This window comes from Panthera pardus, unplaced genomic scaffold (genome assembly GCF_024362965.1).
Source record: "Panthera pardus isolate Hobbes unplaced genomic scaffold, ASM2436296v1 HiC_scaffold_15, whole genome shotgun sequence".
In the NCBI taxonomy this organism is placed as follows: domain Eukaryota; kingdom Metazoa; phylum Chordata; class Mammalia; order Carnivora; family Felidae; genus Panthera; species Panthera pardus.
The window spans coordinates 67077569-67100494 of NW_026526710.1; the positions used below are offsets into that span (position 1 = coordinate 67077569).

The window sequence follows — 22926 nt, forward strand, 5'->3', positions numbered from 1 at the left end:
CTGAAAAAGCATTTACAGGAAGAAAATAAGAAAACTCTAGGACCCAGCTTCCTTGCTCATTGGCTGGGTTAGCTTCAAATAAGTAACTTAACCTCTTTATGCTTCCATTTTTCACAACTATAAATGGCTGAAATAAGATCTATTCTGGAAAGGGTTTGTTCATGTAAACATGAATTACACTAGTTGAAAATGTTAGCACTGAATCCAGCAGCTTCTGATTTGATATGAGCTGGAGACCACATTGCCTTATAAATTGGGCCTGTGAAGTTGCCAACAACTTAAATTCAGAAGCTGTAGGATCATGTGGAAGCGGGGTTAAAAGTAAATTTTAATGGTTTCGTGGCTGGTGAAACAAGATCTAACTCCTGAATGTTATATTTCACCACAAGTGTGTGCAACAGAGAAAGGGCAGCCAGTGAACTGAGAGCCCTTGCATGAAGACAGAATGGTGAACAAACAAGAGTAGCATAGGGGCACCTGGGTGGCTCAGTTGGTTAAGCGTCTGACTTCAGCCTAGGTCATGATCTTGCGGTCCGTGAGTTTGAGGCCCGCATTAGGCTCTGTGCTGACAGCTCAGAACCTGGAGTCTGCTTCACATTCTGTGTGTGTGTCTCTCTCTCTGCCCCTCTGCCACTCACTCTCTCTCTCTCTCTCTCTCTCTCAAAAATAAACATTAATAAAAAAAAAGAGCAGAGTGGCATCTCAGAGCTGCCTGAATAGCATTTCCTGAGTCTAGAGAGAAGCACGGCCTTTCCAGTTGCACAGGTCTTGTTCTCAAATTATAAATATATCTGACATCCAGGAAGCTCCCACCAGCCCCTTTAAATGATGAAACTGCATCAAATAGCATTCCCCCTCCAATTTCTTAATCTGTGTCTCCACCAACTCTTATGAAGGCCCATTCCTCAAACCCAGTAAGGATTTATGTCCAAAAGGTAGATTTGATGGTCATGTGCCTGACTTTCTCTCTTAGAAACACTACACTTCCTGAATTCCTTCCCAGTTTAATGTGACTAAAGCCTATGGAATTTCCCAGATCCCAGCTATTAATATCTGACTTCGCTATTCCCTGCACTAACCCTCTGTAAAGAGAAAACAGGACAAGGAAGGGTAAGAAATGAGGATGAGCTGGGTGCCTGGGTGGGTCAATCAGTTAAGTGTCTGAGTTTTTGTTTTGGCTCAGGTCATGATCTCACAGTTTGTGGGTTCAAAACCCTCATTAGCACAGAGCCAGCTTGGGATTCTCTCCCTCTCTCTCTCTGCCCCTCCCCTGCTCGCACTCGCTCTCTCTCCAAATAAATAAATAAATAAATAAAAGAAATGAGCAGGAGCTGAGCTATTGAAAGTGGGAAAAAGAAGTTATTTCTCACTGAACATATGTAAAACATTACTGACACCTTTGTCTTCTTATTTACAAATAATATATTTCATCTTATTAGGAACACTGTAGTGGGATTCCATTTTAAATGTGATTTGACATGTCAGTTTTTAATTGTAAACTCTCCATAAACATGACTATCTAAAAGTACTTCTCAAATTTTATATGCCTGGGAATCACCTGCAGATCTTACTACAATGCAGTTTCTGACTGAGTGACTCTGAAGGAGAGCCTGCAATTCTGCGTTTCTAAGAAGGTTTCAGAAGATGCTGATGCTTCCCCTCTGTAGCTCACATTTTGAGTACTGAGGTTCTAGAACATATCTTGTGTCCTTCACCTGCAGTTCATGGAAGAACTCCTGGGTCTGGTAGCACACATGAAATTAAATTCACCTGTGTGTGTGTGTGTGTGTGTGTGTGTGTGCCCTCGCACGTGCACATACATTTTTCCCATTGAGTGGGTTTATAGCTTTTGTTAGTCTCAAACTGTTCATGATCTACAATAAGTTAAGGGCCACTTAACCCGCCACTGTGTCATCATCTTGCATTTAGGCTCAGCTGTTCGATGTAAACCACAAAGTGTTATTGTTTTGCTTCATTTTGTGTTTTAGACCAATCCAAAAGCCTTTAGTGGAGTAACTTTGTGGAGTCTCAGGCCAGGAGCTGAACGTTTTGGCCCTGCTCATATGAAATTCTGCAAAATTAAGTGATTCACTTTCTTGTACAAACACCTGGGGCCTTAGTGCATATCTGTCAGTGCCTAATGAGGAATTAGATTAATATTTTACTATGTTAAAAGAGATCCTGCTTCTGAAACTCTCTCTTCTTTTGTCGTTATTTAAATGAAGACTGGTAGATAAGATTCGTAACTGTCTGTGATGAATTTTCTCCAGAAGCGGAGGTTCTGTGGGAAACCGTAGTGTGTTGTCTTTTAAGGAGGTCGTTGTAATCTGTCCGTGGCATCCCACATTTCTGCTGTGCCACAGAAAGCACTTCAGCAGAGACCGAATGATTACACACACATTTCCTCAAACGGTGACTCGTCGTTCAATAAAGATTTCAGATTCAGCCAGTGTCATACCAGGATGACTAGCATATGAAACCTATAAAAAATGTTTTACAAAATTTTTTGGTGGTAGTAGGGTAAGCGAACCTATAAACAGTGGTAATATAAATCACAGAGAATGGGAGGTAATAAAAGAAATGTTTATTTGAGTAGCGAGGATGTATTATATGATATCCTGAAAAATATCATCACAAATCATTTCTTGGGTACTAAATAATTCTAAGGAGTAAATATATGTTTGAGAAGGCTTTATGATAGTACAGAGCAGGTGGGAAAGAGGGGAGTTTTTAAAGAAAAAGAACCCGTTTCTCCAATAAATGAGCAATTAGTCTCATCCCTCTGTGCCCCCTCTTTCTCATTTTCCTCTCTTCCTGGCCTCTTTCTTTCTCTTTCTTTTGTATTAGAAGGTTCTGGTGGTGTGTCCGCCCCACCCCCATCACAGCTTCTTAATTTAAATGGTAACAGGTCCTATACAAGCACCTACCAGTTCGTGAGTATTTGAGAAATTGCAGATCAGAGAGAGGAATAATGATAGAATATTGAGAAGTACCATGAGAAAAGTGCTTAAAAATTTTTAATGTTTTAGAATTTTCCGCACATATTTACCTTTCTCCTTGTGCTCCCGGGTTAGACAGATGGTGCAGGACCCAGTTCCTGAGAACTAACCCCCTGCCAGGTGAGGGCTACATCTGCTACGCAGGCTCTGTCCCACTCTCCTGCTCCAGCTCCTCTGCTCTCACTGTCTTCCAGATGCCATACAGTCAGTCCCTTCCTAATTAAATTAATGCATTTAATCTCAGATTTGATCTCTTTATTTATTCTATATGTAGTATGATTCTAACAAAATATTTCACACATGCAAACCGACATTTAAGATCATAATAGACACCACTTTTCAGTATTCTTTACTAGCACCATAAAGCCTAATAAGTGCTGGGACCCAGTCAGTAGATACTCAAGAAGAAAATGAACTGATTCTAACCATGGTGATATGTTTGCGTGGTGATATGTCTGACAGTGACCATTAGCAAGCACTTAGTCATGAATTTGCTATGTCATATAATCTTCACAGAAACACAAAGAGGAACATGGTGACTTATGAGGAACCTTGGGATCAAAGAAGATAAAATAGTTAATTGCATGTTACATTGTATTAAAATGGCAGGACCACGATTTGAACCTAGGACTTTCTGAAACCAAAGCCTATTTTCCTGAACAACTATATTATAATCATATACATAAAGGGCCAATGATTATATGATTAGTAATGTCACAAATATACACACTCAACAATTTTAGCATCTTCTTTAACATGTAAAGAGAGAGAAAGGTTATTTTCTCCAGAGATATGCTAATACTATTCGATGACACAATACTCCAGATATGTTCACAGGAGGAAAAGAAAAAAAAAGGACTTTTTAAATTTCTGTTTTCTCTGTGTATTATTTATATTTCCATTGGCATTTGTCACATTTTTTTTCATTTTCCTTTCCAATTAGGTATTGATTACATATTTTTCATACTTGAATTGGCCCAACACATCCAACCAGAGAAAGTTTATTTCTCATTGGAGACTAAAATAAATATTTATATAGATGTCAAAACCCAGAGATACTGCTATGGGCTTATTTCTTAGCCTATTACAAGATATCCTATAGCCCATTTTTTGGAACTAGCTTCTAATCATTTTCTAGATATGAGATATTCGGAAACTTCATGCTGCAGAACATGTCACATATTGAAAACTTTATGAAACATTGCTTAGGAACATATTTTCCTTATAAATAATTTCCCATATATGGGCTTGAAGAGACTTCTTTTTGGCCCAGCATGACAAAGATTCATCAGAATTTTTCATTGACATTTTGTTCCACTATAAATAAAGAATAAAATCTCAATTAACTAGTAGCTTTGGGGAATAGACTGTTCTCGGGAAATTGCATTTCTGGATGGCTCAGGGTAAAATACGAATTATTTTATAATAAAAAAATGTTTATCAGTGAGAAATTCTATGATAGCTATAAACTCAGGACTGTGGAGATGCCATTCTGCACAGGCCTTGTCCGTAAATCCCACACCATCTCTGTAAAGTAGCCATGTCTTTTCTATGGAATGAACCCAGAGTGTAGAAGAGTTGAATGACATCTCCAAGGTCACAGTTACTAATGTGCAGGGACAGGATGTACGGCTGCATGGCAGTAATATTCTTTCCCTGATTGCTGGAGGATCACAAAAGTATACCAGGAAGGAGGACCAAAGTGAGTAAAAAAAATCCCAGGGATGAGAAAGTACAACATGTTTTCAGAATCTACAGGTAAATCTCTTTTGCTAAAGAAGATGATTCCTAGAGTAATCACAAGATAATAAGCTAGAAAAGGGCAGAGTAGTGACTTAGGAGGATCAAATGGAAAACTGAGATTAAGATGGAAAGTGTGTAATGTGGATTGATGGAAGTGAAAATAGATGAAAGAGACAGTGGCTGGACTTATCTTCCAAAAGAACAAACAGGCAATTGAGTGAATAATTGGATATGAAGAATGAGGGAGGAAGTGAAGTCCAAGGTGGCTCAGTTGTCTGAATCCTATGTTTTGAGGACCACAGTTATAAACAAATGGAAAGAGGGAAGTGAGTGAGACGGTACTCTCTGAGAGGAAAGGGAGAGTCAGAGAGTAGGGTTTGCTGAGCACGAAGGGACAGGAGACATCTAAATGCAGATATACTGTGGATGTGGGGAAGTGGTAGGAATTCAAGATGGAGTCACAACTGAAAAGTGGATCCTAGAATCATTTTCAGAGAGGTGAAAGTTTTAGTGCCTCATAGATAGATGACAACTCCCAGAAAAAGAATTTGAAGGAAAAGAAGAAATTTGAAAAATGAAATTTAAAGTAAATCTGCATTTTATGAGGGAATAAAGAAAGAGGTACCAGAGGTAGGATAACAATGGTGGTATAATTTTTAGAAACCAGGAAGGGAAAGAATTTCAAGGACAAGGCAGTTTTAAATACAATGGTTCCTTGATGCAAAGTTCCCATAGTTCTTTTTCCCTTCTAATATTTTATTATAAAAATATTAAATGCTCAGAAAAATTTTACAGTGAACTTCCCTACACCCACTACCTAGATTCTATCAACATGTTTTTTTCTATTTTTGCCTCTTATATATCTATTCATCTATCCATCCACCTTAATTTTTGACTCATTTCAAAGGACATTGCAGACATCCATTCACTTTACCCCTAAATACTTCAGCAAGTGTATAAGATGCTATTGTGTTTGGAGTATTCCATTGATTTGATTGTATAATCATAAGGGAAAAAATAAAAACTATAGTATTTGTACAGAATCAATTGTAAGAAGTATCCTGGTTTCAGGAATATTTCTATGAATCTTAGAACTGAGAAAACATAATACCAACAAATCCTGTAGAAAGGTTTACAAGGCAAGATACCTATTAGGCTGAAAAATTATGATAGTATTTATGACCTTTATATCTGACATTTCTATAGATTGGTGAGGTCAAAAGCCAGATGTCTGAGAGAGCCATGGTGAATAAATAAATAGGTAATGTGCAAGATAGACCACCCCTAAAAATATGGCAGCAAAATACAGAAAAGAAGTTGATTTCTTGATGGAGAAAATGGAAATGCTCACTTTAGCTGGTTTCCTTAATGGTACACATGTTCTTTTGGGTGGAAGCAGTGATGGCGTTTAACTCTGACAGTTGAAAATATTTTTATTTTTTTTAAAAAATTTTTTAACATTTATTTATTTTTGAGACAGAGAGAGAGAGAGCATGAACAGGGGAGGGTCAGAGAAACAGGGAGACACAGAATCTGAAACAGGCTCCCGGCTCTGAGCTGTCAGCACAGAGCCCGACCCAGGGCTTGAACTCACGAACGCAAGATCATGACCTGAGCCGAAGTCGGACGCTCAACCGACTGAGCCACCCAGGCGCCCCAAAAATATTTTTAAATTATATGGTCATTGACTTATATGATCGCCTCATTAACTAATTAAGTTTCTCTAAGGTTTTAAAATGTTCTTGTGACATGAATACTATTCATGTTGTGCTTTGGTCAGTCTGAGAGGTATACTTGTAAAAGTTGGAAGAGATTGGGTTAATATGATAGTTCACTAACCCCAAAATATAATCTGGAAGTTATATTTATGGTCACAGTGTCTAGATATCCATTGTGTGTGTGTGTGTGTGTGTGTGTGTGTGTGTGTGTATGGGTGTGTGTGTGAGAGAGAGAGACAGAGAGGCAGAGAGGCAGAGAGGCAGAGAGACAGAGACAGAGACAAAGAGAGATTTGGTGACTTCTATTAAAGAACAAAACCAGATTTTAAAAATCAAGTATTACAGGATATTAAGAAATCTTGTTCTGAATAATCAAGGTTATACTATAAAAACAGAATCCTCTATGGCTAATTGTCTTTATAAAAGGAGATATTTCCAATATTTACAAAATAAGTTGATTTTTGGAGAGTAAAAATCATTCTATTTGTACATCATGTGAAATATACCAGAAATTTAATCTATTGCATACTAATGCGGATGAATTTAGAATGATGGCATTCCCCACAGAGTACATAATTATAAAAGTTGTATGAGACTGATGTCTGGATTTCTGCATTGTTTCTGCATTTTTCTGAGGTTTTCATGAAACCATATGGAAATTTTATGCAGAGTCACTTATTTCTTTATGAAGTCAAAATGTGGCTTCTCTGAAGTTTGATCACTAGAATAGCAAAAATGAGGTAATACAGAAAAGTTTTTAAACCTATTTTTCATAAAAAATATAATTGACAATTTTTCTCCTATGAGCATAAACTATCTGAATTGATGAATTGACATAAACAAAGAGCTCAAACCTGTTGTTTCTTCTTGAAAATAGAGTTAGAAAAAGTTAGAAAAAAATAAACTATCAATTTGGGAGGAAGCTACAAATATCCCTTTAATAGCAAACTAAAAATGATCTGAAATATCCAGGAAATTAACTGAGAGGCCTCTTGACTTGGGCATTATATGCAAAATAACATAGGAAGTCAGAGTAGACCTATATAACTTGAGTTGTGGGAGCCTGCCAATAAACAACTCAGGTGTTTAGTTTTGATTTTGTAGTTTCTTTCTTGTTAATAAGTGATCAGGAAACCTCAGAAAAGCATCAAAAGAAAGGGGGAGATCTAGAAGTGTTCTGGTGAATTTATTTCTCATGATCATTGATGATTTTCCTGAAACCTTTCTTATTCTAGAATGTACCTAAATCAAGAAGAAGCAGAAACAAACTGAATTATGAGTGCAGAATCTCTGCAGCCTCCTCTGCTTATTGTTAGCTTGTTTTCAGGAATAAATTCCACAAAGTATGATGTCAGCTCTACTCTGTATTGATTAGGCACTGCTGTAGGTCCTAAGGACAAAAAGACACATTAGATAGTGTTTTTGTCCTTGAGGGCTTTTTATTCATCCTTAGTAACTATTTTCCAACATAAACTTTATAGAACGACTATTTCTAGATCCCTTTAAATCGTTCTGGAAAGCTCTCCGTTACCCATTATAAATGTAAAATAAACACCTCCCTTGTATACAGGGTTTTTAATGGATTCAGAGCCATCTGGGACAATATTTAACTCATGTCTTCAACACAGTTGATCACTTTCTTCCCTCCAGTATTTTGGAAACTTTGCTATTTTCTTCAGTTACTGTTGGCCCAGTGAATTCAGGACTTAGATTCCAATGTGCAACAGAACACAAATAGGTAGAACTAAGAAAGCATGTCTTCTTAATTGGGGCTATTAGATCTTGGTATTACCTCAGAGAAGGAATTAACATACCTGTTGGATTATTATTTAGTACTTCAAGCATAAGTTAGACACCTGTCACCTAGAGAAAAAAGACAGAAAAATATTAACATCAGATTTGAGGGATTTCCTAGGAAGCAAGAGCATCTCTTCTACCCTGGTGCAATGGTGAAAGAAAACTCATTAGTAAAATAAAAGCATCCAAAATGTTGCCCTTTCTAATATTTAACTGTAAAAAATATAAATAAACCCAAGAAGGGAAAGATGATAAGCTACTAACAGTTTGTCAATAGTTAAATTATTGGATCATTTTCTCTTATGGGGAAGGATGTAGTGCTGTATGATGACTCTTGGTGTTTCATTTTGGGTATCCAGGAAGAAGGGTATAGGGGCAGTGTGTAGGGGAGTGGCATCCCAAAAGGAAAAAGGGGTACAAAAGAGGAAAGATATTCAAAGACATTTTTCACCCTTGCATTATTCAAACAAAGGCAAACTCAAACTATCTACTTAATAATAAACCATATTTATGATTCTTCTCCAAGGCATCAGGAGATTTCAGTTATATGATGCTATGATGTTTATGTTCACACTGTTTCACTGCTTAGCTGGAAATGAGTCTAACTGGGATCAAGATAGGGAAGAGAGCAGGAATATGCTGATTTATTCCTTCTGCTACTCTCTCCATCACCACCACCACCACCATTTCACACTGTAACTTGTCTTCTCTCTCTTTTTCTCCTGCCCACACTCTCCTTCTCTTTCCAGCATAACAATCTCTTGTCCACTTCACTCTGCTTTTCTTCAAAGCCTACTTTGTAGAATTTTATTTTTTCTTTTTGTCTAAGAAAAAGCATATACTTTAAGAATATAGTAGTCAACCCCCACTTACCAGTTGAATAGCTTTGAGCAAGTCCCTTATCTTCTTTGAACTTTGACTTTCCCATCTCCAAGACATGAGTAATGATGATATTATTTAAAAGGCCTATTTTTAAAGAGTATATAAGACGATGTAGGTGAAGATGTGTTACTGGAGTTTATGTACCTCTGGGACAGGGAGAGGACCTCTGAGTTTTACCCTTTCTTTCTCTGGGTTCTAGTTCATGGATATAATAGACCAAAAAAATGCTGATAACCAAATGGAAATCAGGGATCCTAGCAAATCATGTAATAACTCTGGAATAACTGGGTAGTAGTGGCTGGGAGACTTCTTCCTCCCTCCCTGGCTGCAGTACTATTGGACCCATGAGCTGTGAGCTAGAACAGACAGTAGAGACCTACTTGCCCTGCTGAAGTTAGGACCTTTCCTTCTTTGCTTAAGGAATGCAGCCTTCAGAAAGTTCAAGGCCAAAGAATTAGGAGTCAGAGCACAGGCAGGTTTAAGAACTTGAGAGGTGACCATTAGCATATTAGTCCCACCCTCTCACCTTCCACAGAGAGGTAGCTCAATGAAAGCCACCTTACTTGTTATTCACAGTAGCCCCTCCTTTGCAACTTACATGGGGGGGGGGGAGGGTTACAAAGGGGTAGAGAGGTAGGCAGAAGCACCTCATTAACACACCCTTGGTGTTTCCCTTATTTTTCAAGAGAGAGGAGGTTAGAAGAGCACAAAGCTTCTGTGCCCAGAAGTGACTTTTAGGTATGTTTCTCACCTTTAAAATAGAATACACATGGTAGACTAAATGCTTTAAGATTGATGCCAAAGCTTACATGCTTGAAATTCGATCACTCAGGAGGAATGCCTGAGGCTATTGTATCGAGATTAATACAGCCACTCACTTTTTGTTCAATATATTGTCAACATGAAAAGCTAGAGAATATTACACATTTCCTGTGTACATGTTTCTTGTTTCTTCCAAAGCCTCAAAAGCTCTTTGCATGTGAGACGTGTGTATGACTGTATGATACGTCCATTTTCCCCCAAAGAACAAAGTAGTTACTTAATAGTAAATATATGTGAGAATGAAATTATGGTTCACGTAGAAACTAGACCAAGACAGGCCATTTCATTTGTCAGGCATCACAGAATGGGTCAGAAACCAAGTGGAGATGTGAACCCAAGCCTCTTCAAAACTACCCATTTTGTCTGTATTCTTCAGGGTGAGGAAGTGGAAAATGAGACAGAAAATGGGGAAAAGTAGGCAAAGATGTGAAAATTAATATTGAAATCAAAATCATGCTCCCCACTGGCCTCTGATTTGACTCATGGGACTCTGCTCACTCCATTCCTGCTGCAGCCTAATTTCACATTTCTCACCAAGAATCATTTGAGTTGGGAGAACCCTCTGCAGAAAGATGCTAGCAAGAGTTTGCACCTGGCAGTCATACATTATGTACTTAATGAGCAAATGAAATGTTTAATAACTGTACTGTGACAATAAAGCTTAAAACAGTAAATTCCTGCTGAGGCTGCTTATCTACACCTGATGCACACGGCTGGCCCATCTGAGATCTTCAGCTTCATTTGCATTTTATCCCCTTAGTGGGTCCTGCTGAGGAAAGTAACATTAAAACCAAAGCAGTGCTCACTTAATTAGTTGTATATCGTTGTAGGCCCATTTATTTAGCACATCAGCATCATGTGTTCTACCTAAGGGTCGCCTGAAACACTTCTTCAACATGCACCCTGGGTAGGGGGAAATCTATAGTGGTTTCAGATTGAGCATTTGTAAATTTAAATTTTTCAATTAATCATGGGTAATGTAAACTCACAGTAATTTAACATTGCCTATTTTTAGTTGAATTGTCCATTGTTTATTTGAAATAAAACAGCGAAACAACCAGAATTGTTATGGTTTCTCATTAATAATTTTAAGAGAAAATAATAGAACATTTTCTTGTGGAAGGCACCAGTTCAACTCCTACATTATAGTAATTGAATTTTAAGGATATACTTGCCAGAGATTTCTTTGGATTCATTTTTCACCTTGGATTAACTAATGCTTCCTGAATCTTATGGAGAGCAAAGAAATCCAAATGTAAAGTTAAGTACAGGTAGAACAGCTGTGTTCTCCTTCCTTGTATACTTTTTAGTTAATCGCTTAAAGATTAGATCGTTAGACCTTTATAGATAACAAAGAAATTGAGACCAAAAGAGTAGGCTGTGGAGCGACAGTCACAAAACTATACAATTGGGACTCCTAAGTCCCAAGTTAGGACTCAATTTCAATATTTATTTCTTTGAACACACATTCTGTTTTGGGAATTTATTGTATAGATCATACATATTTTACTCTCATGAGAAGAAAAAAAGTAAGTCATACAAAAAATCAGAAACCTTTTGTCATGAAGACCAGGTTGGTCTTCAGGATTGGGAACCTCCCATCTCTCAGAGGCCAGTCTGTAGGGAGACAGTTCTTCAGAGCACCAGTGCCAGCCCTCTTATCACTTCTGCCCCCCTCAGCTTTGTTCACATCCTCTCTGAAAGTGACATGGGTTTTCTTGTTCACATCTGAAAGTCAACCTTCATATTTGGGAGTGATCACAGAGAATCTTGACTACCAGGCTAAGGTTATATTAGATTAGTAGCTGAGAGCCATAAAAAGAATTCTTTTAATTTTTGTCTTTCTTTTGGTTACTCCCTAGATCTACAAAAAGTAGGAAAAGCTATCAAAAATTCTGTCATTTCTCGGGGCACATGGGTGGCTCAATTGGTTAAGCGGCTGACTTCGGCTCAGGTCATGATCTTGCGGTCCATGGGTTCGAGCCCCACGTCGGGCTCTGTGCTGACAGCTCAGAGCCTGGAGCCTGTTTCAGATTCTGTGTCTCCCTCTCTCTGACCCTCCCCTGTTCATGCTCTGTCTCTCCCTGTCTCAAAAATAAGTAAAAAATTTAAAAAAAATTCTGTCATTCTCAACGTTGAAGAACAGAAGTTCAATACCCTAATGTAAATGGTTTCTCTAATTGCTACTGTTTCCATGAGTTCTTTGGGAGAGTAGGATTGTGGTTCTCTTTCAGTGTGTCCAAATACCCCCAGGTACAGCAAAGGCAGCCGAGGGTGAAGAATGAGTACATAGAGAATAGGGGGGACCAGGGCTGCAAGAACAAAGCTGGCTTTTAAACTGGTTTCTGAGGGCAGTGTAGAAAAGGCCAAACCCCAGTGGAGGAAGTGTGGCGACACCCCCCCCCCCCCCCCCCGTTACTGAAATCTAGGAAGCTTCAGTATGAAGGAATGGTCCCTCAACAACTGGAATTCCTCAGTAGGTAAGAAGCAGCAAGATGGCTCCCAGTGTCCTCTTCAGATTGGACTGAGCTCCCAGCCATCACTTTCTAATACAAATGCTAAATGATTATGCCGCTTTCTCACTTGAACACAGTTGATGCCATGAGACTGGTGATTTCACATAAAGATGTTTGTTTGGTTTGAATGGTGTAGAAAATGAATTCAGAATTTAACCATTGGAGTAAGCCACAAGGTAAAGGATTAAAGGCATGTCTCATGGCCCTGTGGAAGGATAAGGATGCACACTAGAAAATCCAGACAGGAACCTGTAACTCATGGTGAACTATGAGTACGTAAGTAAGGGAAGAGGTTCAACTTGGTGAGCTTGTAAGGACCCAAGTTTCACCAGTGTCCAGGCTTAAAACAGCGGTGGTTCAGAGTAGAAAATGCTGAATCTATCCAAATGCAAATATAACATAGCAACAGAGCTAGTGCACATGTAAGAACATGAGCATCCGCTTTCAAATATAGCATGTTTTCATAGGAGTCTTTGTTTTACAATATCTGCTCCCCTTTACTAAAGGGCAGTTTTGGGACCCAAGTTGTCTTTTTGGATATTGGAAAATCTCTCCTGAGAAATCTCCCTTGTAGTCTTTTCTTAATTCCCATCCAGGAAAGGGAAAGAAAAATATTTAAGGCCATAAACTACATCAGACAAACCCTATTAACAATGAACTCTAAACAAGGGTTCAGATTCTTCACCTACACTGGAATTTCATGGAATTTAATTCAACCTTGATCTTTTGATCTCCAGGGACCTCAGTGTTCTGTTCAGCAAAATAAAGGGAAGGTCACTAGATAAACTCCAAGAGCCCTCAAGGGGCCAGCATTCTGAATTTCTTTGAATCTGTGAATATTACTTGAGAAAAGGCAGTCACTTGAGGTTTAAACACTCTGTGTGGTCTTTGAAGCTGAAACAATGTCTTTAGTTCCTTTTGTAAAATGCAGTGTCTTGTATATTGTTCAACACTCAGTAGGTTCTGAATGTATAACTGTTGCCTGGACACTAGAGAAAATCAATTATTATAATGATCTTTATAATAGGTCTGAATTATGGTACTCTTTAGGCATACTTGCATCATATTGTAATATAAGTATTTTAGATGCAGTATAATACACTGTGGATCTCCCCAAGTGTTTAGGATCCAGGGCAGAAAATACACCATCAAAATATACTTTTATAGTGAGAACTATAATTTCCCCACATGCAAAACTACCAAAAAAAAAAAAAGTACTCAAATAAATATTAGGGAATTCTATAGAACGATCTAATAAATTCTAAAATAATCTTTATTCTTGTATCTTTCCTAGGATGAAACAGGCACAGCTTGTTTGAATTTCCTACACAATAAGCTATGCTTTTGTTACTTTTTCTTGTGTCATTCTCTTTGCAGATATCTATGTTAAAGTGAATTGATTTCCAATATGCATTAGACACACACTGCATATGTTTAAGAGTTGAAGTGTAAATTTTTCAGACATAGTTTAGTTTATTAAAAATTTTAAAGCTAAAAGTTAAAAATAAATAAGTAGATTTCATAATCAAGAAAACCTAAGTCAAAATTAGAGATAAAAATAAAAGATAAATAAGGATATGTACAGAAATCCGTGTTAGTTTTTAAAGTGCACCTACTCTATTAAATATAGGGAAGGAAGAGGTGGCTCTTCTTAAATATAGGGAAGGAAGAGGTGGGATGTTCTAAGAGAAGCAGCTTTCTGTGGCAATAAAGCTAAACTCAGATTTAAGCAAAGCATGGTGAACATTCTAGAAGGGAAGATAAACATAATCCAGAAACTGTAACTCAAAGTAGGGGTTCAATAGCTACCTTCTCAAGGTTCACCAGCCCTCTATGAAAATTCCTCTTTAAACTTTGTGCTTTCACTTAATTATCTACAATGTTATTGTCGACCACACATATTGGAGCATCTGGAGAGCCATTTTATAGCATCACTTTGCCAGGGGTTTTAGTTCCTGCCTTTGAGTTTACAACTAAGTTGGCTCCAAGAACACTGCATTTATAGTCATAGTCTAAAGAGAAAAATGAAAGAGGTAGATTTAATGTACAAATATTTTGTTCATATCCAATGGAGACTAACTGGCATTACATTCTGCAGAAGAAAGAAGGTTTGCCTCTTGTTCAACCAGAGGAAATTGGTAGTGAAAACTGAGCATATAAGACAAATCCAAAATGACTTTTGACATAGCAGTCAGTACCACATTTATATGGCTGTTTTGTTTTATCCAAACTACCTCATCCGTCATATTAAATAAATGATGTAACTTTAAATTGTGCTATTTTTATAGGACTTTGCTATTTGATTTCAAATGTGTTTTGGTTTAATAGCACAGTATAAGAACTACAAGTTTATAAAAGCTATGCTGTGTGTTATGTTTATATATATTTAAATAGAATTGTAATAAAAGTAGTTTAAATTCATGCAGAGGTTTATTAGAATTTTGTTTGCCCCTTTATGTTAAAACTCAATTCAACCATGAGAAACCATAATACAGTAAATAGTTTCTACCCTCAAGTTAGTTATATTGGATGGGCTAGATCAACACATTAATGATAGAACCTTAATTTGTTCAGTGGAGTTAGTTATATCTTGGTACAAACCTTTCCTCTGCCTGCCCTTCTCTAAATGCGTGAGCTTGGGTAAGTTAATTTCTCTCCACTTTGGCATTCTCATATATGAACTGACAATAATGGCATTTGGTAGAATTGTTTTCAAAATTAAATATTAATAATAGCTTGCCCTCTTTGAACAAGTTATAGGCACCAACCACTTGAATTACCTCATCTTATTTAATCCTCACAAATTATCATTCCCCTTTTACAGAAGACTAAACAGGCAAGGGAAGTTAAGTCAGTTAACCAAGGGATTACATGGCTAGTACACAGCTGAGCTTTCTAGGATCTGAATGTAGATTAGACTGATAAATCCCAAATTCTCCCCACTATGTTATTTTCCCTAAAATGACAAAGTACTTAGCATAGGTCTAGAGTTTAGTAGACATTCAGTTAATATTATATTCTCTCTTAAAGAAAATGATTCATACTCCTGTCTCTGTACTTCTTTTCATCTGAGCTACCAAAAACTTAAGATCACCCTCTAGTGATAAATCACTCCAACTGCAAACTTTTGATCCCTGAAGTTTAAGAGTGAAAGAAAACAAGTATGAAGGAATTCATGTCAAGCCATATAAATATGAAGGGATGAGAAAAGGTTCTTTGTTATGATTTATCATGCTATTTTGCCTAGCATATACCCAAGTGCTGGCCTATTAGACTGTTTGCATTATTTTTTCCCAATAAGCTAATGTGCGCTATTTCTTTGATTGTAGAATAACCTCTGAGTTTTATTAACTAGGATTATGTGTACCAAAGTATGATCAAAACAAAAAATTTCCCCCCAGATTTTGCATTAGTACACTGTTAGGATCATTAGAACTCAAATGTCATTATTGATGATACAAGACAACTTGGGCAAACTTCTTTTCATGGTTTAATTCAATACCTTCTATGCTGAGGTTTTGGTTACAAAGCTAAGAATGACAAAGTCCTTAGGTATGTGAGGTATACTAGCTGATTCAGTAAGCCTTCATAAAACTTTTATTTTAGGCTCTAAGGACAAATTATATCACTGCTATAAGCTAAGCAGGATTTATAAGGCAAATTTCAGATCCCCCAAGAAAAGATAGCCATTGTTTATAACAGAAATGTCATCTAGTAGAAACTCAGCAGTTCCCACAAATGATTTTCATGAACATTAGAATTTCTTTTATTGAGAGAAGCTATACTGGTAAAGACAGAATAACTTCCCCCCCCCCCCAAAAGAGAATTAATAATGAGATTCTATCAGTTTAGCCATGAAGGATTTTGTTTTACTATAACATCTAATACTCTTTGGAGACCAAGAGTGACCATACCTTTTAATTGCACAAATATCCCTCGGTACTGTTCAACAATTTAGGCTTCATTTAGGCGGGCTCACACAGGGCTTTCTGGCCCAAAGCTGAGACCGGCACCAAATGAGTTCCACTGACACTTTGTAGGGTGTGATGAACAGTCTGGAATGCCCAGGCAACCTTTTCACAGCATGATTCGGAATCCACTTGAAATTACATGTGACTGGTGAAGATTCATCTGAAGAGACCTAATCAGAATTTGTCTTCCATTCAATAGAAATAAAATGAGCCCATTTATTGTGTCATAATCCATCTCTATACTACAGAATGAACAATAACCTAGAATCAATGCCAACCCACTGGAATTGGCTTACACACTTGAGAGATTTTTCCCCAGAATGTTTTATAGATTACTTTCATCACTCTGTGTTTTCTATTTCAGGGCCTGCTCTTCCCAAGACTCATGTTAAAACAGCCTCTCTTGGGTTGGCTGGTAAGGCAAGATCTCCTTTGCTTCCTGTATCTGTGCCAACAGCTCCTGAAGTATCTGAGGAAAGCCACAAAGCAACAGAGGATCCAGCCAACGTAAGGCCATCCTTGAAATTTATGCTGCATCAGGTGAAGCAGAGACTACTGCTGTACTCAAAAAGCAATCTTAAAAACACAAGCTAGATGACTACAGAATGTGTGACTTTATTTAGTTATTTGAGAGGAAAAGTTTGTAGCTAGAGGAAAAAGCTAGAAAGTGATCACATTAGAAAACTCAGAAAGAAAATCAGTGGAGACCAAAAATCTAAATTTTGAGAGCAGAACAGTTCTCCCCAAATGCATTGTAAGGGAGATTTGAAAAGATGCTACCTAAAAGCAGAAATTTAGAAAACTCTGGAGTGTTTCTGAATATAATTCAAGGGAAAGCATTTGAAAGGAGAGCAAAAAACTGACATATGTGCCTTGAAAAATCACAGTGAAAGGGGAAAAAAAGATGAAATAACAGGTTAGAATCATCTCATTTGAATGTACATTTTTTTTCTTAACTTTATTGTTTTCAGTACTGCAAACAATAAGATATTTTAACTACTTGGAAACTACTGAATATGTGTATGTGTGTGAATGGCACAAGTATATTATATGATTAACATACCTTTTTGTATGCTTTAAAAAGATTCAAATATATAGGAATCCATTGCACTACTTTTCAGGATTTGGCTGTTTAGTACGATATTTGTTTGGTCTCAGGGTTGGTTGGCCATATCTCAAGTCAGATCAGATTCCTAAATTTATGTAATATAGCTCATCTTGTAATGTCAGATGAACCAATATGCATTTAAGTTTGATTCTAAGGAGTGATAGCCAAAGGTATAATATTAAAAGCAGTAAAATTACACATTAAAGGATATAGAGACACAGGGCAAATAATCTAGATCAGCACTGTCCTATAGACATATAATATGAACTACATGTGTAATTTTAAATTTCCTAGAAGCCACATTAAAAGATGTAAAAATAAATGAAATTAATTTTAACAATATCTTTCATTTGACCCAATATTTCCAAAATGTTACCATCGTGTAATAAAAATTAAAAAGATGTTAAAAAGATATTTTACATTTTTTGTACTAAGTGTTCAGTATCTGGTGTGTATTTTATACGTATAACACATTCCAAATCAGACTAGTCACATTTCAAAAATCCAATAGCTGCATGTGGCTAGTGATTGCTGTGCTACACAATGACACCTAGATAATTCAAGAAAAACAACCAACAAACATGTTAGGAAATGAGTTATCAACAAACATGTTAGGAAATGAGTTATCAACTAATCACCTCCCTTCAACCTCACTCTTCATATGTAGACCAGTCTTTTGAGCCAAATTGTCCACTTTTCAATTCCCATTCAGCTCTGGAGATTATATGGTATATGACCAAATCATTCACTGACATGCTGAGATTTCTGTAAGACATACCATTTTCAACTAGTTTAATACCATGCATTTTCAGCTGTTTCCTTGGCGCTAGAGTGAGTGAGGACCTACCCCCCATATAAGCTCCACCAGTGTTCTCTTGGGATCAACAGTATTTATTTGGCAGGATTAGATACACATTCTGACCAGGTAGTGAGTAATGCTTTCTGTCCTATACAGAACTAGAAATCATGACTCAGGCCTCATTAGCCCAATAACTTAATCAAATGAATGGCCAAGAATGATCAAGTAGGGCAGATCTGCATTAGTCAAAATAAAGGGTATGTTGAGACAAGAAAGAAAAAAGCTGTTATAGAGAATATGTTCATTAAGACTTCTGCAGGTTGACCTCTTCATTTTACCCACCAATCATATTGGTGGCTATAAGATTGCCTTTACTACTGTGCTGTGCATGCACATAGCCAACTCTGGTTTGGGGCAAGAATTTTGTTTCCACCCGCAAAACAAAGCCATAATCTTCAGACCTTTCACTGATCAAGGCAAAGCCCATCAAACTCCCACACAAAAATGTACCTATGTTGTGTTATGCAGAAGAGAAACATGGTGATATACATTGTGTTCATATCCTGCTGGATGAGATGGGAAGGAAAAAGGAGAACATATTGAATATGAACCATGTCCTGGCCACTGTGATAGTCACTAAACATGCTACAAGATACTTAGCCTATGAAATAGAAATCATCATTTTGTAGCTGAGAAGAACTGTATATCCGAGAGGCTCACTAACTTAACTGAGACCACACAGCTAGACAGTGTGAAATGAGATTTTTTTTTCTTTTCACTCTAAAGCTTTTTCCTGAACACAGGGATGAAGTTAGTGAAACAGTATACAATCATTGCTCTCCTCACCACCTCTTTTATTGACATCTTCATTCAATGCTTCTATTCTGAGCACAGCCTCTCGCTATGGCTATGAGCCACTGTGTCATGCTTGAGAATACAGAGGAAACCAACTAGACATGGCCACTGCCTTCATAAAGGGAATGTATTGATGTTCACCTGTCCTAACTTTTGTTTTTATTCTTTCTGTAGGTGTATGAACAGGATGATTTGAGTGAACAAATGGCAAGTTTGGAAGGGCTAATGAAGCAACTTAATGCCATCACAGGCTCGGCCTTTTAACACGTATTACCCAATTGATGAGGTGTATTTTCCGGGAACTTTGCAGCATACCAATTACCCATAAACAGCACACCTGTGTCCAAGAACTCTTAACCAGTGTACAGGTCAACAATCAGGACCACTCACGGAGGATCCTGAAGCGGTTCAGAAGGAATAAGTGTCCCTTCTTTCATAGGCATCAGGAATTTCACAATGATTACTATGGGGTCCCTAAACAAAAGTAAATAAACGTCTTCACTGCAGTGTCAAAGCTGAAGCTGCTAGACTAGTCCTGGGTCTTTGCCACTGCAGTGACCACACCGTCATAACTAATGCTTATGTTTTCCTTCATCGAGGCCTGTCATTTCCTTTTCCTGTAGGTCTAGTCTCACAAAATGCAAGTGCATTATTGAAGCCTGTCCCATCCCGTGGCAAATCAGTGCGAGCTCATTATTTCGTTTTCAACTTCAAAGTACAAAGCGCCCACGGAAATTCTCTTACTACATAGCACCAAAGGATTGGATGTTTTCTTGACAGCACAAAAAGTAAATAAGTCAACAAACAAAAGGCAGCGAAGGCTTATGTTTTGTAACTCAGACATTCGTCTTGCACCAGTGGTGGGTATTAGCAAGCGGCTATAAAATTCACCCATCTTTGCAAGTATTTGGTTAATATTTGTGTCTGAAGAGCGGGAATGTAAAAATCTGCAACTAGTGGTGTCTTGCCAGTAGCAGTCTGTTTCCTGAAAGAGGATACAATATGCAATCTTCTCAGACACACGGTAATTACGTGCTTAAGCTTGTAATAGGACATGTTTCAATTTGGGTGGCTTTTGTGCCATATCACACTGTGATGACATTTCAAAGCTTCACCAAGGCCATCTTCCTCAGAAGTCTGGACGGAAGTGTTTCCCCCCCTCCGTCCTGTCCCTTCCTGAGTTCTCCATGGCTGCCAGCCTTGGCTGAGGTGGCCAGCTCCTACACACTGCTTGGCCTCCTGACCAACATCCCTGTCACCCTCTGTGGAAATGGCAGACTCCCTGAGAACAGGCCCTGAGGAAGGGAAGTAAAATGGAAGGCAGTTGCACACAGTACCTGCCTTTGAGTGATGTCACTTCCCACGACAGGCTCCTCACTGACTCAGAGGGGGCAGTTTTGGTCAGTGGCCACCACCAAGCCCTGTTGTCAAGGGAACCTACACTCTGCCTGAGATGCAGAGAGGAAGGTGCCTCTTGATGCTTCTGACACATTATAAATCCAGTGGATGCTTTTCAGAGCTGCATCTTCATTGTGAACTAGAATTTTAAATTCCTATCACCATGTTTATCTACAGCTTGGAACTAGGTGAAATTAAGAACATTTTGCGTGCACCCTTTTCATTTCTGAATTTTCAGCTGCATTTGGAGTTAATCCCTGTTTATGCAGCTGAATCGCCAAAAGGGAGCTAATTTGCATATTTATCAGTTAGGCGACTTGAAAACCCAATAAGAGAGTTTCAGCTGAATTATTCCTTTCAGCTCTGTCTTTGATTTCAAGCTTGAGTAGGTCATAATTTTAAAAGAGCATGGAAGGGATAGGATCTTTACAACCTAATAGCTCCTTTTATTAGGTGGGTAATTATATATGAATCCCTGAATAAAATATTTTGAGCAAAATGGCACTGTAACAGAAGTAATAATTCAGATTATTTTTTTACAGTTTTATGTCGGGAAGGAAATCTGATGTCAAAGAGAGGGCTTGTTCAAATGGTTCATTAGAAAGTCCGGTCCATTTGTGAAATTGTTCCTTCAACAAGAGTGCTTCTTCAATATACTAAGATTTTCTTGAAGTTCTTCTGAAGAGCTATGTGACGTTATTCTATAGGGCAGATTATTCTTGTTCAAAATCTGGGCACTTAGGTAGACAACCTTCCGCTGACCGGGAACAAGGCATTTCCTAACATAATCCCGAATATTGCAGAAATAATTCATTACTTCAGAAAATGTTCATTAGGCTAGCTTTACCACTCGAGGTCCTAGAATGCCCCCCCTTTCTAATACTCATAAACAAGGAACATTCTCTGAAAGCATTCTCTACCCAAAGAATGACATCCTGAGTGCTCTGTTTGAAACAGGCTACAAGTCTCAAATTTCAGATAGAGTCACATCTTCAATCTATAGACTGTATCTGGACAATCAAGAGAACTAGAATTTCACAAAATTCTAGTTGACTCTAGTCAAAGTCACTGACCTTAACAAATAAAAATTTGTAAAACTACACGAACATATGCATTATCTGTTTTCGGTGAGAGGTATATTTCTGGTGCATGCTCTTAAAACTTTCTTCATTAAAGAAATACAATGGTTTGTTTTAGTAATTCGTAATGCTAATAAGGCTTTGCTTCATGCCTTGAAGATATAGTAGAATCCATTTAAATCCTCTTAAGAGACTCTCGTGCCCTTTACCCAATGGTTTTAGTGCGCAGTGACTTCACCACAGCTTTTGTAAAACTCTGCTCCCCACTATCTCAAAGAGTTCACATATGTATACAACTGCCTGCTCAAGTTTTCAGGTCACTTTTTAATTTCCCAGTCTTCTGATCTCTTGACAAGAAGCAATCTGTGAACACTGCAAGATGGCCTCTATTTTGTTCCTACTTCGAGCCTAGTTCATAACATCCAGGGCTCTTTAAGCTCATAAATCTCTCTGACTCCCATAGGGTGATGTTTGACAGCCAACCAGCAGCTCTGCCACCAGGGCTCATTTCTCCCTGAAAAAGAAGAAAATAAAACTTGGCAGGGCCTGCTCAGTCCTCCTCTACACTGCACTGAACTGTCAGGCCAGAAACTCCTCTTGAAAAAGTTTGGTACTTTTCTTTTGTATTTCATACCGATAAGAAAGCTCTTTTTCTTTCCTCTAGAAATTTCTGCACTTGTTAAATGCACAAAAATGCAGATAGCTCAAAATGCATAAAGCATATTTGGAGGATGCTGTAGCCAAAAGTTAAATGTTTCTTAGTGATTCATATTCAATAAAAAAACACTCATAGCTACCTCTTTGTAGAATAGGGCTATAATCTTCTAGAATATTTAAATAATGGAACTTTACATTTGGGTATTATAAAATGCACACTCAATTGAATAATCTGGGGGGAAAAAAAAGAGAGAGGGAGAGAGAAAAAACAGATCAAGCCAGGGATATAAGAGGTGAACTTATTAAAACTTCATACGAGAGATTGGATGTAACATTATTCTCTTCAAAATAAGGAGTGGTCAAAACGACATGTAAGTTTCGTCCTCTGCCTTGGTAGGAGCTACAAACGGAGAGATACCCTGCATTAGTGTGTTGCTCCAAACAATATTTGGAAACTTTAAAGTTTGGCACTCACCGGCTTTTCCAATAAAGCATGTCTAAGTAGGTTTTTCTGGAAACCTTCATAGTCTGTATTGGAAGATGATTACTCATTCTTATCCACCCTTTTGATACATCCGTCTT

General features: G+C 37.7%; 1 protein-coding gene across 4 annotated transcripts in view; it reads left to right on the forward strand.

The window, feature by feature from the left end:
* The window catches only part of DCC (DCC netrin 1 receptor), a 1128596-nt gene extending 1108866 nt beyond the window's left edge, over window positions 1–19730 (forward strand). For all 4 annotated transcript variants that reach the window (XM_053902733.1, XM_019464025.2, XM_019464024.2 and 1 more), the window contains 2 exons: window positions 16813–16955; window positions 19385–19730. In XM_053902733.1, coding sequence (XP_053758708.1) covers window positions 16813–16955; window positions 19385–19474 — 233 coding nt within the window. In that variant the 3' untranslated portion in view covers window positions 19475–19730. The remainder of the gene's footprint in view (window positions 1–16812; window positions 16956–19384) is intronic.
* Window positions 19731–22926: the final 3196 nt, after the last annotated feature.